The 19,119-nt window shown below is 40.3% G+C and overlaps 1 protein-coding gene across 1 annotated transcript in view; it reads right to left on the minus strand.

Moving 5' to 3' along the window:
• Positions 1 to 3,574: 3,574 nt before the first annotated feature.
• Positions 3,575 to 19,119, minus strand: part of LOC139764682 (HAUS augmin-like complex subunit 1) — a 67,946-nt gene continuing 52,401 nt past the window's right edge. The window contains exon 9 of the mRNA XM_071691564.1: positions 3,575 to 3,803. Within this exon, the coding sequence (XP_071547665.1) occupies positions 3,672 to 3,803 (132 nt within the window). The 3' untranslated portion in view covers positions 3,575 to 3,671. The remainder of the gene's footprint in view (positions 3,804 to 19,119) is intronic.

The following is a 19,119-nucleotide window of genomic DNA, read 5'->3' on the forward strand; positions in this document are numbered from 1 at the left end:
TCCACACATTCTTCAAGGCCCCCAGAATTTTCGCCCCCTCCCCCACCCTATGATCCACTTCCGCTTCCATGGTTCCATCCGCTGCCAGATCCACTCCCAGATATCTAAAACACTTCACTTCCTCCAGTTTTTCTCCATTCAAACTCACCTCCCAATTGACTTGACCCTCAACCCTACTGTACCTAATAACCTTGCTCTTATTCACATTTACTCTTAACTTTCTTCTTCCACACACTTTACCAAACTCAGTCACCAGCTTCTGCAGTTTCTCACATGAATCAGCTGATTCATGTGAGAAACTGATTCATGTGAATATAGAAAGTGTTTTATGCAATAACCATATGTCTGCAATCCCAGCTCTAAAAGAAGGGAATTGTGACACTCAGATCTGGGGATGTAGAGTTCACTTTCGAATGATTGGCCCTAAAATTTTGGGTTTAAAGTTCAGAGTTTAAAAGTTCACACTAGAGGGATTAAGTGCTACAGCTGATAAGTGCAATAGCAGTAGCATTTAAACTGAAAGACCCTATCAGTCACCATCATCATCAGTTTTTGAGAAAACAGTCTCAATAGAGGCACAAAACATCATCTACCCCTAACATTCACTCTGGAGTTACTTACCAAGAGAACTGTCAAACATAATGACAAAGTGAAAGGAGGCCTCAGTATGATTATACTACGAGTTGATATTGTCCCTTACCTGTTGCCAGAGTCCCACATTAGAAAAGTCAAGGAGACAAACCATCAGCTGGCAAGTGTTAGGATACTTTCCATGAATATCATTCTAGGGATAAGGAAATACTTAGCTAGAGGTTCACATCTGACACCAGGCCACAACTGGAATATGTTTGTCAAGTTTGATTTCATCAACTATAAGAAGCAAAAATAGCAAAAAGAGAAGGTCGAGATGGTACCAGAATCAACAGGTGACTTTTCTCTCATGATGTACCCTCTTGCAGGTGGAGTCTGGAAACATCTTTAGACGAAATTAAAACTGTAAAACATTAGCTTCTTCCTCATACTATTCACCATCTCCAGCGTTAGCGAAGAAGTGTTAAGAACAGAAGACTGAGCCTTTGAGGGAATATCCTCACTTGGTTCCCTCCTCTGTTCCTTCTTTTGGAAAACTAAAAACGAGAGGGGAGGATTTCCAGCCCCCCACTCCCTAAACACATTAGCTATCCCTGCTTAACTACAATGCAAAACTGTCAAGTTTTACCAAAGAAAGGATTGTCAACCGACAATATTGAATTAATGATAAAATTTTGTGAATAGAATATCGCGCCATAAGCAAGATTAATTCGTTAAGAATATAAGTGAATCAACTTGTGAACAATGGCTGTTCACATGTGAATTAATAATGACATGACTAAGAGTAAGGAAGCTTGGACCTTGATGTTTAACTCTGGAATATATTTCACTTCCAAGGCCAAGTCCTTAAAAATGTCATCTCGCTAAAAAATTAATTGTTCATATTACATTATTCATGAGTTTCTCTATGTGAAATGATATCAAAACTTCCATATCTGGCACTAAAATTAGTTGAAACCAATGTTTTGTGATGACAAATTACAGTTTTTAGAGCAAAATCATGCACAATACTTCCTTTTCTTTCATACATGTTTACCAGTTACTAGGTTAGTGAGGTAGCACCAGAAACATAAAAAGAAAGGCTTCATTTCCTTACATCCATTCCTATATGTGTCATGAACTGAAAACACAGCTTCCATATCCAGAACCAGGCCCTACAGACCTTATGCTACTTCATAAGCCCTGGTACGCTCTACTGACAGCATGTTGCCCTCAGTTTGCAAAATACTAGTATGCATTTATATATTCTGCAATAATCATACAACAACTGGCCCACTTAAATCTAATATGACAAAAATATTTCCAATATCAAAAGTCCTATAGGTCATAGGATGGGGTAAGGGAACAAAAGTTCTGGGAGTGCTGAGGAGTGTTTGGAAAGAAAGAACATTATCTGAGAGGGCAAAACTGGATATGTTTGAAGGAATAGTATTCCCAACAATAACACATGGATATGAGGCATGGGCTATAGATAAGGCTGTGCAAAGTATGGTGGATGTTAGAAATGAAAAGTTTGAGGACAATATGTGGTGTGAGTTGGTTTGAGGGAGTAGGTAATGAAAGGTTAGGTAGATGTGTGGTAATTAAAAGAGTGTGGTTGAGAGAACAGAAAAAGGTGTGCTGAAATAGTTTGGACATATAGAAAGAATGAGTAGAGAAAGGTTGAAAAGAAGATATATGTGTCAGAAATGGTCTCCCCACTCTCCTTGTTACCTCCACTTCTGACACACATATATGTCCAAACCATTTCAACACACCCTCTTCTAGTCTCTCAACCACACTCTTTTTATTACTACACACCTCTGTAACCCTCTCATCACTTACCTCACACCAGATATCATCCTCAAACATTTTATTTCCAACACATTCACCCTCCTCCACACAGCCTTATCTACAGCCAAAGCCTCACATCTAATCATATCCAATTTTTCTCTCCCACAACCTTCATCCTCTTCCCCACCCTATGACTCACTTCCGCTTCCATGGTTCCATTTGCTACCATGTACACTCCCAAATATCTAAAACACTTTTCTTCCTCCAATTTTTCACCATTTAAAATCACACCCTAAATATCCTGTATCTCAAACCTACTGAACCTAATAACATTGCTTTTATCCACATTAACTTTCAACTTTCTCCTTTCACATATTCTTCTAAACTCAGTCACCAACTTCTGCAGTTTCACACTCATATCTACCACCAGTGCTATATTATCAGTAAACAACAACTGACTCGCTTCCCAAGCCCTCTCATCTCCCACAGGGTGTACAGTCAACCCTCTCTCCAAGACTCATGCATTTACCTTCCTCATCATCCCATCCATAAAAAATTGAACAACCTTGGTGACATTACACATCACTGCCACACACCAACCTTCACTTTAAACCATTCATTCTCTTTTCTTCCTACTCATACACAAGCTTTACACTCTTGGTAAAAACTTCTCACTGCTTCTAGCAGCTTTCCTTTTCTTTCCTTTTCCTTTTCTTTGCCACCATGGAGAAAAGTGGACCACCATGTTCAATATTATTGGAAATTCATTTGACTGTAGTCACACAGGACACTGAAAGGTTAACTCAGTGTCAGACCTTAAAAAACTACAATCAACATACCACAAAACTCAACTTTGAAATAAGAACACTGATAAGAGCCAAACTAGGAACCGAAGATAACTGAATGGGTGAGCAACCGTCATTAAGGTGAACCATTCAGTTACTCAACAGTTATATCTGGGTTATCAACAGTGAATTTTCTCTAAGCACCTAGGTATCACTGAATTATCAAAAAGCCCACTGAGGTAGCATCTGTTCATAATGATTCTCAACTTCTTCCAGACTAGCTTCTCCCTGGATCAGAGGGGTTAGCCTGGTATCTTCATTTAGTTGTCATTTGCTATGTGCAAATTATACCTAAAATTCTACTCCACCTTATTTTGAAAAACTGATCAAATCCATATTCCTTAGGCTAAGAATTATAGTCAAAATACACAAGTGTATATAAATATATTTCAAAAATACTTGCAATGTGAACATCTGCAGAGCAAAGTTAAAAGAAGGAAATTATCTCTAAATTACACTGGTTTATTCATAAGCATTGGTAAAACTGTCCATTATGGCAGCTAACTCTTGACGTGCCTCCTGAACCTTGACCTCAGCAAGGGTAATGTCTGGAGGGAGAGTGTAGTTCTTCAGCTGAAGCTCCAAGTTTTTCATCTGAGATTAAAAAAAGGATAAAGAATGATGAAATACATAATATTACATATCTCGAAAAACTAAAAAAATTTAAAGGAAAGCAGGATAACAAAAGACTAAATACATGTATTGCAAATAATCTCCACAGAGCAAATATATTCATAAAAATTTTCATGAGATTGTGCCTTTTGTTGGTGACCTGCATGAGATACTATGTGTGCAAAACTCTGAAGCACAAGTCATTTTCAAAATGAGAGGGTCAGGTGGTAACAAATGTATGTATACATACCTTTTCTTTAATACTGTATCAGTTCACCTTTCCTATCTCAACAGGGTAGCAAAGAAATAGAGTACCGAGTTCACATGGAAAAATCCTCACTTGAATCCATCTGTTTCTAATCTCAGAGTGATATTATACAAGAGGATGATTTCCAGGACCCTGTCCTCACCAATCTCAGTCACCTCCTGTGACACACAAGATCCATGGGTAGTTTTCCTTCTCCTCCTATTCTCTAAGATTTACACATAAATATATGTAAACACATATATGCCAATCAGAAAAGATGTATCAAATTTACTGTTCAACCCTATGGGCCCCTTTTATGGAATTACTGCAGCTGCAAGGCTGCAGTACAATCAGCCGCATCGAAAGGATGGTCTCTTTCAGAGAAAAAACTTCCTTGACAAGAATATACTCCTCTTCATCCACCAACAATGATACAACTTAGCTGAAAGTGACTTTTCCATTGTGATGTAAACCCATGTACGCAAAGTCCAATAAAACACACACACACACACCTCAGTATATTTGCAGGTGATGCAAAAGACATGAGGGAAGCAAAAAGTGTTGAAAATTGAATCAGCTTACATTGGGACCATCTAAAAATAAAAACACTCTTAAGTAGGTCTGATATATGGTTGATGAAATTCAACCCAAGCAAATGTAAAGTAATAACATATGATGAAGTGAAAGAGGGCCTCAGTATCATCATCTAGCACGAAATAAGCTTCAGGATTCTGTGTGTGAAGAGAAGAGTAAGGGGTAACCTGATCACAACTTTTAAGTTTTTAAAACAGATCAGTGATCTGGACAATGAACAATTCTTCTAGAGATAAAGGGATAGGGCAACCAAAGGACATAGCATAAAATTCAGTATGAAACTTGTTTAAAAATGTTTAAAGAAGTACTTTTACAGTATAAGTGTAATGGATGATTGGAGCACAATGACTGGAAGCATGATTAAAGCATAAAACATAAATAAAATCAAGATTGTGTATGACAGAAGGTTCAAGAGATGGGGCCTCAAAAGTGTAAAACTCCCTTCCATACAGTACAAACAGGAAATTACACACACACACGCACCTGGTATATAGGTGTGTGTGTGTGTTCATCCATACACAGGAGTACAGAAATGATACATACATACAAAGTTAAGAAACAGGGCCACACAAGTGCTCAAGTGCTACACTCTCAACCCATAACACATACAATGCAACATACCTCCCAGGTCGTTGCCTGCCTACCAACTACTCTGAGCAAATGTAATATACTGAGGATCGGTCAAAGCAAAAGAAGGCTTCAATATGACTGCTATCTAGACGGAAATAAGCTTTAGGATTCAGTGTGCGATAAAGACTTTTGAGCTGACATCGTCCTTAACCTGTTGCCAGAGTCCCACATCAGGAGAATAGTTAAGGAGATAACCTGTCTGCTGGCATATATCAAAATAGCTTTCAAGTGTACAAATAAAGAAATACTTAGCAAGCTCTTCATAAACTACATAAGGCAAAAACTAAAATATGCTTCTCAAGTTTGGTCATCACATCTAAAGTAACACAAAGAGCTAACACAGAAGGTCAGAGGAGGGTAACAAGGATGATACAAGAATTAAGAAAGATGAGTTACAGGAATAGGCAAAAGGCTTTAAAGTTACCTATCTTAGAAACGAGAAGACTGTGGGGGTGAAGACAACACAACCTTGAGGTTTTTAATGAATCATTAGGCAGAGAGTAAACAGTTCTTCAACAGCCATAGGACACAACAAGATATTAAGCAAAAAATCTAAAAAAAAAAGAAAAAATAAAGCTTTTTTTATAGTATAAGAGTGGTGGGTGAATGAAATAAAATGACTCAGGAATAGTTAATGCAGACAGCACACACACACTTAAAAAGTTGTATGACAGCAAAGAATATTCAAGATATGGGACCTCATTTATATAGAACTTCTTCCTGCAAAGTACAATCAGTTTGTTACATATAAAACGTAAATGAGATCTAGGGGTTAAAGATTATGCGTACCTTGTTGCCAAAGCCTCATATCAGGTAAATTTTAAAAACTGCATTAAAGTATATGGATGAATTAATACATGGTGAGCTGTTCACAATATGTATTAGACCGAGACTTGATTATGTCTCTCAGTTCTGATCACCCAACTAAAAAAAAACAGACATCATTGAAAATGTCCTGAAAAAAGAAACCAGGATGGTATCATAATTATCCTCCTTAACATCCCATTACAGAGGTAACCCTCTAATCATCCCAGTAAGTTAACTTGTCCAACCTCCATATTCACATTTTTCATGTTTAAAAATCTATTTAACTTTACAATTTCAAAGATATTCATTCGGAAATAAAGAAATCACTTCATTACTACTTCTTATCCACTACTTTCACTGTAATAACATGTAGAGGTTTTGAAAGAGGATGATTAAGAAAGATGTAAACAAATACTGGTTTAGTGTAATGGCAGGGGATGAATGGAAATGGCCTAAGCATGGAGACTGTAAATGCCAGTAAATCACAAAGATTTAAAATCTTTTACGCACAGAGACTGTGAATGCCACAACTTGAAAGGATTTAAGAGTTTTCTTGATAAAACAGTACAAGCATGAGAGATGGGGAACCCATGAGTGCAAAGCTCTCCATGTTATGTGAAAAAAGTAATTACATACATACACACAAACACAAGATATAACATGAAAGTAAGCATGAAATTCAACTCAAGAATGATTTGAAGAAGTACTTTTATAGTTTAAAAGTGGTGGATGAATAAAATAAAATGACTAAAGATATGGTTAATGCAGACAGCACATAGAAGTTGTATGATAGTAGAGCATGCCCAAGAGATGAGGGCCCCATGACTGCAAAGCTCCCTTCCTGTGGTATTATAAAAAGGGCTTTCACACACACACACACACACACACACACACACACACACACACACAAACACTAAACTAAATGAACAAAAACAAAATTGCTTTAGGTGAGGAGGTTTAGGGAGTGCATAACCAAATGATAGAAGGCAGAATGATTAAAGTGCCAGAAAGGTCGGAAGAGGCTATTCCAAAAGGCACAGATAAAAGTGAAAAAGAGAAGATTCTCACAATATAGGGTACAGAAACTACCAAAAACAGAGGGCAGGGAAAGGAACACCAGTAAAGCAACTGATAACCTGATGAAGCATAAGGTGTTAGAAAAAAATATCCCAACCAAGTTGTCTGTCATTTTACTGGTTTTCTTATGTCAACCAGACCCAGCTATTTGAGAGATGACATCAATCTATCTATCTATCTATATCTCTGATGCCCATTCCCTTTGGGAACTCCCTCAGGGGATTGGTCATTGCAAAAAGAGTATCCACTGCTGGAAAAAAAACAGTATCTTCATAGTGAACTCAGCCCAGCCAGCACATCTTGAAAACTTGCTTGGGGACAAATTTTCTTGCTTCCAAACATGAATATGGGCCTTTTCTTCCTGAGAAAAGTTCTGGGACTTGGTGGAGGAAAAATTCCACCAGAAACAGAAAAAGCAAAAATACTGCTAAACTCGAGGACAGCAAGCAAAATTTGCATCCCTCCACTTTTAGTACCAAAGGGTAATGGAGTAAGCAGATCACATCATCTGACTGCTAAGAGTGTACCATCCTCCCAGACATACGACATCCCCACCATAAAGCAAGTACACAGAATTTGTACTTCAAACAAAACCTGACACATGAAAGCCTTATTTCAAACAGTAATTGTCAGATTTTTTTTTTAAATATTGTAAACAGCCCTTTTGAAACTTTTTCATAAGATTTGCATTTTTCCCTAATAAATTCTCAGTTTTCTGGAAATCTAAGTTTTTCAAAAGAATAATCTATTTGTCTGTCAAAGGATCTTTGAAACAACTTTAAATGTTATCTTCAAGTATAGTAATATAGAAAACTTCAAAACCAACATTTTCATGTCCTCAATAACTAAGTAGTCTTGATCACTATGTGACCATTTTTAACAAGTGGGGCATCATTTCTGATGTTTTCAATTTCTAAGTTACTAAACATGAAGATAAGGCCATCCATTACTGATGATGTATCAACCCTTCTGTATCTACTGTCCTCAGTGACCTACTGATACAGAAATTTTCCTATACAAGTTATAAGCATTGATAAATACATTAGTCCCTTGCCAACCACGGGAGTTATGTTTCTGGAAGACCCCATGGTAGGCAAAAGCCTTGTTGGCAAGGAACAAGGCCTACAGGAAATGGGGGTTATTGGGAGAGTTCCTTGAGAGACATAAGCCAGCTACACCAAACAAAGGCCTATCTCAAAACTCATTTGGTTATAAGATTCATCCAGCACTGATGGTCTGCCAGGCTGGGCTACAAGCAGCCCGTGGTCACATGACACTTGCCAAGTGTGAGGAAACATTTTGTTTGTGCCATGGAAGCTGTGGATACTCAAAGCTTGATACCTCGGATGACAGGACAGTCATCTCTCTAAACATGTACACTTAAAACTGTGGTAGGCATGGACCTCTGTAAATGATCATTTCCATGTATTTCCAAGTATTCCCAACCAATCTCTCTTACGCTAAAATCCTTTTTATCAGAACTTTCTCATCTTTGAGAAGGAAATGTCAGGCTACCTCCTTTTCATCCTAATTGTGCCTTCATTATTTCCATCATCAAACTGTTCTGTTTCATTAAAATTCTATGAAGGATTTTAACCTGCTGACTGCAGCAGCCACATATGTTATGTATTCCCCACTGCAGGGGTATCCTATTTTATGCACGCCATATGAAACATTTTTTCTAAAACGCATAATATATAAGGTAATGTGGTAGATCTGTACTCACCTGTGTGATGAAGGTCATTGATGAATATTTTGTCATGCAAGTCAATACTGTCGCATAGTTGATTCTACCAGCCATACAGTATGACAGTACTCCTCATTAAATGGCACAAAACATTTGCACCATTTTTACTATGCTAATGTAATAGTTTTCTTACACCCATTCATATATGCAATTTCTCTACACAAAAATGTTATTTCCCCTACAGCAAATGGTAGATGTTTTAGTATTTACCATAAGTGTACATTTTTTTTTTTTTTTTTTTTGCCGCTGTCTCCCTGCGTTTGCGAGGTAGCGCAAGGAAACAGACGAAAGAAATGGCCCAACCCACCCCCATACACACGTATATACATACGTCCACACACGCAAATACACATACCTACACATCTTTCCATGGTTTACCCTAGACGCTTCACATGCCTTGATTCAATCCACTGACAGCACGTCAACCCCGGTATACCACATCGCTCCAATTCACTCTATTCCTTGCCCTCCTTTCACCCTCCTGCATGTTCAGGCCCCGATCACACAAAATCTTTTTCACTCCATCTTTCCACCTCCAATTTGGTCTCCCTCTTCTCCTCGTTCCCTCCACCTCCGACACATATATTCTCTTGGTCAATCTTTCCTCACTCATTCTCTCCATGTGCCCGAACCATTTCAAAACACCCTCTTCTGCTCTCTCAACCACGCTCTTTTTATTTCCACACATCTCTCTTACCCTTACGTTACTTACTCGATCAAACCACCTCACACCACACATTGTCCTCAAACATCTCATTTCCAGCACATCTATCCTGCTGCACACAACTCTATCCATAGCCCACGCCTCGCAACCATACAACATTGTTGGAACCACTATTCCTTCAAACATTCCCATTTTTGCTTTCCGAGATAATGTTCTCGACTTCCACACATTCTTCAAGGCTCCCAGAATTTTCGCCCCCTCCCCCACCCTATGATCCACTTCCACTTCCATGGTTCCATCCGCTGCCAGATCCACTCCCAGATATCTAAAACACTTCACTTCCTCCAGTTTTTCTCCATTCAAACTCACCTCCCAATTGACTTGACCCTCAACCCTACTGTACCTAATAACCTTGCTCTTATTCACATTTACTCTTAACTTTCTTCTTTCACACACTTTACCAAACTCAGTCACCAGCTTCTGCAGCTTCTCACATGAATCAGCCACCAGCGCTGTATCATCAGCGAACAACAACTGACTCACTTCCCAAGCTCTCTCATCCCCAACAGACTTCATACTTGCCCCTCTTTCCAAAACTCTTGCATTCACCTCCCTAACCACCCCATCGATAAACAAATTAAACAACCATGGAGACATCACACACCCCTGCCGCAAACCTACATTCACTGAGAACCAATCACTTTCCTCTCTTCCTACACGTACACATGCCTTACATCCCGATAAAAACTTTTCACTGCTTCTAACAACTTGCCTCCCACACCATATATTCTTAATACCTTCCAAAGAGCATCTCTATCAACTCTATCATATGCCTTCTCCAGATCCATAAATGCTACATACAAATCCATTTGCTTCTCTAAGTATTTCTCACATACATTCTTTAAAGCAAACACCTGATCCACACATCCTCTACCACTTCTGAAACCACACTGCTCTTCCCCAATCTGATGCTCTGTACATGCCTTCACCCTCTCAATCAATACCCTCCCATATAATTTGCCAGGAATACTCAACAAACTTATACCTCTGTAATTTGAGCACTCACTCTTATCCCCTTTGCCTTTGTACAATGGCACTATGCATGCCTTCCGCCAATCCTCAGGCACCCCACCATGAGTCATTTTTTTTTTTTTTTTTTTTTTTTGTCGCTGTCTCCTGCGTTTGCGAGGTAGCGCAAGGAAACAGACGAAAGAAATGGCCCAACCCACCCCCATACACACGTATATACATACGTCCACACACGCAAATACACATACCTACACAGCTTTCCATGGTTTACCCCAGACGCTTCACATGCCTTGATTCAATCCACTGACAGCACGTCAACCCCGGTATACCACATCGCTCCAATTCACTCTATTCCTTGCCCTCCTTTCACCCTCCTGCATGTTCAGGCCCCGATCACACAAAATCTTTTTCACTCCATCTTTCCACCTCCAATTTGGTCTCCCTCTTCTCCTCGTTCCCTCCACCTCCGACACATATATTCTCTTGGTCAATCTTTCCTCACTCATTCGCTCCATGTGCCCGAACCATTTCAAAACACCCTCTTCTGCTCTCTCAACCACACTCTTTTTATTTCCACACATCTCTCTTACCCTTACGTTACTTACTCGATCAAACCACCTCACACCACACATTGTCCTCAAACATCTCATTTCCAGCACATCTATCCTCTTGCGCACAACTCTATCCATAGCCCACACCTTGCAACCATACAACATTGTTGGAACCACTATTCCTTCAAACATACCCATTTTTGCTTTCCGAGATAATGTTCTCGACTTGCACACATTCTTCAAGGCTCCCAGAATTTTCGCCCCCTCCCCCACCCTATGATCCACTTCCGCCTCCATGGTTCCATCCGCTGCCAGATCCACTCCCAGATATCTAAAACACTTCACTTCCTCCAGTTTTTCTCCATTCAAACTCACCTCCCAATTGACTTGACCCTCAACCCTACTGTACCTAATAACCTTGCTCTTATTCACATTTACTCTTAACTTTCTTCTTTCACACACTTTACCAAACTCAGTCACCAGCTTCTGCAGTTTCTCACATGAATCAGCCACCAGCGCTGTATCATCAGCGAACAACAACTGACTCACTTCCCAAGCTCTCTCATCCCCAACAGACTTCATACTTGCCCCTCTTTCCAAAACTCTTGCATTCACCTCCCTAACCACCCCATCCATAAACAAATTAAACAACCATGGAGACATCACACACCCCTGCTGCAAACCTACATTCACTGAGAACCAATCACTTTCCTCTCTTCCTACACGTACACATGCCTTACATCCTCGATAAAAACTTTTCACTGCTTCTAACAACTTGCCTCCCGCACCATATATTCTTAATACCTTCCACCATGAGTCATACATACATTAAATAACCTTACCAACCAGTCAACAATACAGTCACCCCCTTTTTTAATAGATTCCACTGCAATACCATCCAAACCTGCTGCCTTGCCGGCTTTCATCTTCCGCAAAGCTTTTACTACCTCTTCTCTGTTTACCAAATCATTTTCTCTAACCCTCGCACTTTGCACACCACCTCGACCAAAACACCCTATATCTGCCACTCTATCATCAAACACATTCAACAAACCTTCAAAATACTCACTCCATCTCCTTCTCACATCACCACTACTTGTTATCACCTCCCCATTTGCGCCCTTCACTGAAGTTCCCATTTGCTCCCTTGTCTTACGCACTTTATTTACCTCCTTCCAGAACATCTTTTTATTCTCCCTAAAATCTAATGATACTCTCTCACCCCAACTCTCATTTGCCCTTTTTTTCACCTCTTGCACCTTTCTCTTGACCTCCTGTCTCTTTCTTTTATACGTCTCCCACTCAATTGCATTTTTTCCCTGCAAAAATCGTCCAAATGCCTCTCTCTTCTCTTTCACTAATACCCTTACTTCTTCATCCCACCACTCACTACCCTTTCTAATCAACCCACCTCCCACTCTTCTCATGCCACAAGCATTTTTTGCACAATCCATCACTGATTCCCTAAATACATCCCATTCCTCCCCCACTCCCCTTACTTACTTCACCTTTTTCCATTCTGTACTCAGGTCTCTCCTGGTACTTCCTCACACAGGTCTCCTTCCCAAGCTCACTTACTCTCACCACCCTCTTCACTCCAACATTCACTCTTCTTTTCTGAAAACCCATACAAATCTTCACCTTTGCCTCCACAAGATAATGATCAGACATCCCTCCAGTTGCACCTCTCAGCACATTAACATCCAAAAGTCTCTCTCGCGCGCCTGTCAATTAACACGTAATCCAATAATGCTCTCTGGCCATCTCTCCTACTTACATAAGTATACTTATGTATATCTCGCTTTTTAAACCAGGTATTCCCAATCATCAGTCCTTTTTCAGCACATAAATCTACAAGCTCTTCACCATTTCCATTTACAACACTGAACACATATACTATCATATGTTATCATTTTCACAGACTAGAAGCTTTTCTATTTTCTATTTCCTTTGGTGTAGCGGTTAGCGTCCCTGACTGTGACGCATTCCCAGTCTGCCCAGGGCTGAGTGCAATGGTTTGAATCCTGGTTGTGGCAGTCAGTCCACAGTCAACCGAACTGTTCATCCACCCATACGTGTTGGTCGATAAAATGGGTACCTGGCTTAGGCTAGGGTATCCATATATACATATATATATTTTTTATTTTCAATTATTTATCATATTTAATTGCTGTTTCCTGCATCAGCGACGGAGAAAGAATACTTCCCACATATTCCCCACAAGTCAAAGAAGGCAATCAAATATGGCAGGAGTGGGGGGGGACCTCCCTATCTTGTCTTTTCAAATTCAAAAAGTGGAAAATTTTGAGCAATTGGTTCTAAACATACAAGAAGGTGAGAGGCATGCAAGGAATAGAGTGAATAGGAAGGATGTGGTATACCAGGGATGGGCCATTCTTTGTCTGTTTGCTGACACTATCTTGCTGATGTGGGAAATGGCAATTTTATAATAAATATAGAAGTGGTAGAGGATGTGTGGATCAGGTGTTTGCTTTGAAGAATGTATGTGAGAAATACTTAGAAAAGCAAATAGATTTGTATGTAGCATTTATGGATCTGGAGAAGGCATATGATAGAGTTGATAGAGATGCTCTGTGGAAGGTATTAAGAATATATGGTGTGGGAGGAAAGTTGTTAGAAGCAGTGAAAAGTTTTTATCGAGGATGTAAGGCATGTGTACGTGTAGGAAGAGAGGAAAGTGATTGGTTCTCAGTGAATGTAGGTTTGCAGCAGGGGTGTGTGATGTCTCCTTGGTTGTTTAATTTGTTTATGGATGGGGTTGTTAGGGAGGTAAATGCAAGAGTTTTGGAAAGAGGGGCAAGTATGAAGTCTGTTGGGGATGAGAGAGCTTGGGAAGTGAGTCAGTTGTTGTTCGCTGATGATACAGCGCTGGTGGCTGATTCATGTGAGAAACTGCAGAAGCTGGTGACTGAGTTTGGTAAAGTGTGTGGAAGAAGAAAGTTAAGAGTAAATGTGAATAAGAGCAAGGTTATTAGGTACAGTAGGGTTGAGGGTCAAGTCAATTGGGAGGTGAGTTTGAATGGAGAAAAACTGGAGGAAGTGAAGTGTTTTAGATATCTGGGAGTGGATCTGGCAGCGGATGGAACCATGGAAGCGGAAAGTGGATCATAGGGTGGGGGGAGGGGGCGAAAATTCTGGGGGCCTTGAAGAATGTGTGGAAGTCGAGAACATTATCTCGGAAAGCAAAAATGGGTATGTTTGAAGGAATAGAGGTTCCAACAATGTTGTATGGTTGCGAGGCGTGGGCTATGGATAGAGTTGTGCGCAGGAGGATGGATGTGCTGGAAATGAGATGTTTGAGGACAATGTGTGGTGTGAGGTGGTTTGATCGAGTGAGTAATGTAAGGGTAAGAGAGATGTGTGGAAATAAAAAGAGCGTGGTTGAGAGAGCAGAAGAGGGTGTTTTGAAGTGGTTTGGGCACATGGAGCGAATGAGTGAGGAAAGATTGACCAAGAGGATATATGTGTCGGAGGTGGAGGGAACGAGGAGAAGAGGGAGACCAAATTGGAGGTGGAAAGATGGAGTGAAAAAGATTTTGTGTGATCGGGGCCTGAACATGCAGGAGGGTGAAAGGAGGGCAAGGAATAGAGTGAATTGGAGCGATGTGGTATACCGGGGTTGACGTGCTGTCAGTGGATTGAATCAAGGCATGTGAAGCGTCTGGGGTAAACCATGGAAAGCTGTGTAGGTATGTATATTTGCGTGTGTGGACATAAGTATATACATGTGTATGGGGGGGGGTTGGGCCATTTCTTTTCGTCTGTTTCCTTGCGCTACCTCGCAAACGCGGGAGACAGCGACAAAGTATAATAAAAAAAATATAATATATTTTTTCATAAATATTCACCATTTCCCATGTTAGTGAGGTAGTGTTAAGAACAGAGGCCTGAGCCTTAGAGGGAATATCCTCACTTGGGCTCCTTCTTTGTTCCTTCTTTCAGAAAATTATATAGGGTTAATAGGATGGCCTTAATTAGGGCCTCAGCTGCCTGTGCCATCTCGACTTCCACACATTCTTCAACGCTCCCAGAACTTTTGCCCCCTCCCCCACCCTATGGTTCACTTCCACTTCCATGGTTCCACTCCCAGATATCTAAAACACTTCACTTCCTCCAGTTTTTCTCCATTCAAATTTACCTCCCAATTGACTTGACCCTCAACCCTACTGTACCTAATAACCTTGCTCTTATTCATATTCACTCTCAGCTTTCTTCTTTCACACACTTTACCAAACTCAGTCACCAGCTTCTGCAGTTTCTCACCTGAATCAGCCACCAGCGCTGTATCATCAGCGAGCAACAACTGACTCACTTCCCAAGCTCTCTCATCCACAACAGACTTCATACTTGCCCCTCTTTCCAGAACTCTTGCATTCACCTCCCTAAAAACCCCATCCATAAACAATTTAAACAGCATGGAAACATTACACACCCCTGCTGCAAACCTACATTCACTGAGAACCAATCACTTTCCTCTCTTCCTACACGTACACATGCCTTACATCCTCGATAAAAACTTTTCACTGCTTCTAACAACTTTCCTCCCACACCATATATTCTTAATACCTTCCACAGAGCATCTCTATCAACTCTATCATATGCCTTCTCCAGATCCATAAATGCTACATACGAATCCATTTGCTTTTCTAAGTATTTCTCACAAACGTTCTTCTGAGCAAACACCTGATCCACACATCCTCTACCACTTCTGAATCCACACTGCTCGTCCCCAATCTGATGCTCTGTGCATAATACACTCCCATTATAATTTACAAGGAATACTCAACAAACTTATACCTCAGTAATTTTAGCACTCACTTTTATCCCCTTTGCCTTTGTACAATAGCACTATGCAAGCATTCCGCCAATCCTGAGGCACCTCACCATGAGTCATACATACATCAAATAACCTTACCAACCAGTCAACAATACAGTCACCCCCTTTTTTAATAGATTCCACTGCAATACCATCCAAACCTTCTGCCTTGCCAGCTTTCATCTTCCGCAAAGCTTTTACTACCTCTTCTCCGTTTACCAAATCATTCTCCCTAACCCTCTCACTTTGCACACCGCCTCGATCAAAACACCCTATATCTGCCACTCTATCATCAAACACATTCAACAAACCTTCAAAATACTCACTCAATCTCCTTCTCACATCACCACTACTTGTTATCACCTCCCCATTAGCCCCCTTCACTGAAGTTCCCATTGATTCCCTTGTCTTACGCACTTTATTTACCTCCTTCCAAAACATCTTTTTATTCTCCCTAGAATTTAATGATACTCTCTCACCCCAACTCTCATTTGCCCTCTTTTTCACCCCTTACACCTTTCTCTTGACCTCCTGCCTCTTTCTTTTATTATTCCCCTGCAAAAATCGTCCAAATGCCTCTCTCTTCTCTTTCACTAACAATCTTACTTCATCTCACCACTCACTACCCTTCCTAATCTGCTCACCTCCCACGCTTCTCATGCCACAAGCATCTTTTGCGCAATCCATCACTGCTTCCCTAAATACATCCCATTCCTCCCCCACTCCCCTTATGTCCTTTGTTCTCACCTTTTTCCATTCTGTACTCAGTCTCTCCTGGTACTTCCTCACACAAGTCTCCTTCCCAAGCTCACTTACTCTCACCACTCTCATCACAGAGGCATATTACATTCAATGCACATGAAGTTTGTTTTCTGTACTCTTCTCTGCCCAAGAGTTCTGTTGACACAAACATGACTCCTGCATCAGGGATGCTTGGAAATGTTAGCTGTGTTTCCTTCACAAAATCATAGTAGCAATGTGTATCAGTTGCTGTTATGTCCACCACATCACTATTAAAATACTCGAAGAAACAGTTCGGCTCTTAAAATTCTTGATGACAGAACAACCACCCATTATACCTTGAGTAAAGCTGACAACATCTGTTCATACCCACAAGGCAGATGGCCAATGCAATGCAATACCTTCCCCTCTCATATATGGACCAGGATCATCTTTACCCTCACTACAGACAAAATCATTCTTTTCTTCCTTTCGCCTTCATTCTTCCACATCCTTGAGAAAAATGTATCCACTTGAATCACTATCACTCTCTTCTAAACTGTCCAAATCAAGCATATCTAACCAGTCCTTGAAATAATTTGAGTTTTCTTGTGCAGTATGCAGTACATCTTGGCACTGTCATGGTTACTGGTCACTCAAGTGGAAAAACATGGGCTGATGTATGGAAATACCCTCTGAGATGCCAGTTAGTGAATTCTGACTAATTTACAACTCTAGTCCCATGCAGACACTTTCTAAAAATGAGATCCCACACATGGAATACTTGCAGTCAACTCCCAAAGATCGAGCGTCTCATATGTGGGATATCAAAAGTCACTGGGTTTGTCATTCACTCTGTTATGCAAGTTCTATTTCACTGTTAACCCTTTGAGACCTAAGCTTGATCTAGATTTACATTCTCCCTCACCTCAATCTTTTTAAGGCAACTGACTGAGTAAATTGATTCAATATCATATCAAAAGACTTAAAATTTAGAAAGTGAAAAAACAACATCATTTGCAGCTGTCCATTTATCTAACTATATCTCTGTTGCCTGATCCCTTCAGGAACTCCATCACGGGGGTGGCCACAGCAAGAGGGTCTCCATGATGATGAACTTCAATATCACTTTCGAGCCTTTCATGCCTCACCCTTCACAGGCCACTGGTAAAGGGCAACTCTAGTGTTATGTTTTCAGAGGCTCCTATCTAATGTTCCTACCGACTACCACCTATGTCAAGCTTAAGTTCCAACCTATCATTTTTACCTTAAGCTCCTCTCCTCACCTAATGTTTTTACCTACTACTTCTACCTAATGTTGCTATCTAATGCTGAAGTTGAATATCCCCACCTACTACTTTTATCTGTTGTTCCCAATATTTTGCCAAAAGGCCACGGCTAGTGCACAATACTCGCCACAGGAAAAATCTAGAGTCACAAGGAATGCACTGTGTGAGTTAAATGCTGTCATGTGTTATGTGTGACAAGGAGAGATTGTATGTTTGTGGACAGAATGCCAGCAGTCCACACGTGGAAGAGGGAGAAAGAGAAAACAGCTACCTGGGACGGAGCAGTGCAACTTAACAACCAGTGAGGTGATGGCACACTACACAGCCATCACTGGCCATGCACCTGTAATCCCTTTAAGTTTTCTTAGTATGATTGTTTGTGAGCCTGGTTGTAAGGTTGCTTCTACCACTTAACTATCATCATGAGGCTCAAACAAAATATAGGTATCACATCATATTCCTTCATATCACTATTTTCAATCAAAACTGCATCTTATTTCTTCCCAAAGCATCAAAATTGCATCTTATTTCTTCCCAAGGCATCAAAATTGCATCTTATATCTTCCTAAGGCATCAAAATTGCATCTTATTTCTTCCCAAGGCATTAAAATTGCATCTTATTTCTTCCCAAATCTCCCTATGTTTATGCTTGTGGCTGCCAGATGTATGGGTATCACTCCAGTGGCAGCCACTTGTACATTCTAAAAAGAGTCCTTCCACCATCGTGTTTGCATGGTTAGTGACAGCAGTGAAATTTCTGAAGGTGAATTATTGCTACTGGGGACATACAGTACCTATGTATGGCTCATGGCTGCTCCAAGATATTTGAAATGGGCATCTCACTGGATATATGTTCTCATACAAGTGCAAGACTCTGGTCATAAGTACATCAGGCATGCGAGAAGCCTGATAATTTTCCCATCATATATTATTTATATGGACTATAGCACCAACATATTCTGACAAATTAGGATGTCTTTACTAAAACTGCTCATCCTGTTCCTGTCTCCACTTTCCTTCCTTGCTATAAAGTTGCCCTCATGTGGAATTTAACTGAATTTCATCTCTTGTAACATTCATCTGAACTCTGGCAATAAATAATATTT

The sequence above is a fragment of the Panulirus ornatus genome, chromosome 50 (assembly GCF_036320965.1).
Source record: "Panulirus ornatus isolate Po-2019 chromosome 50, ASM3632096v1, whole genome shotgun sequence".
Classification (NCBI taxonomy): Eukaryota; Metazoa; Arthropoda; class Malacostraca; order Decapoda; family Palinuridae; genus Panulirus; species Panulirus ornatus.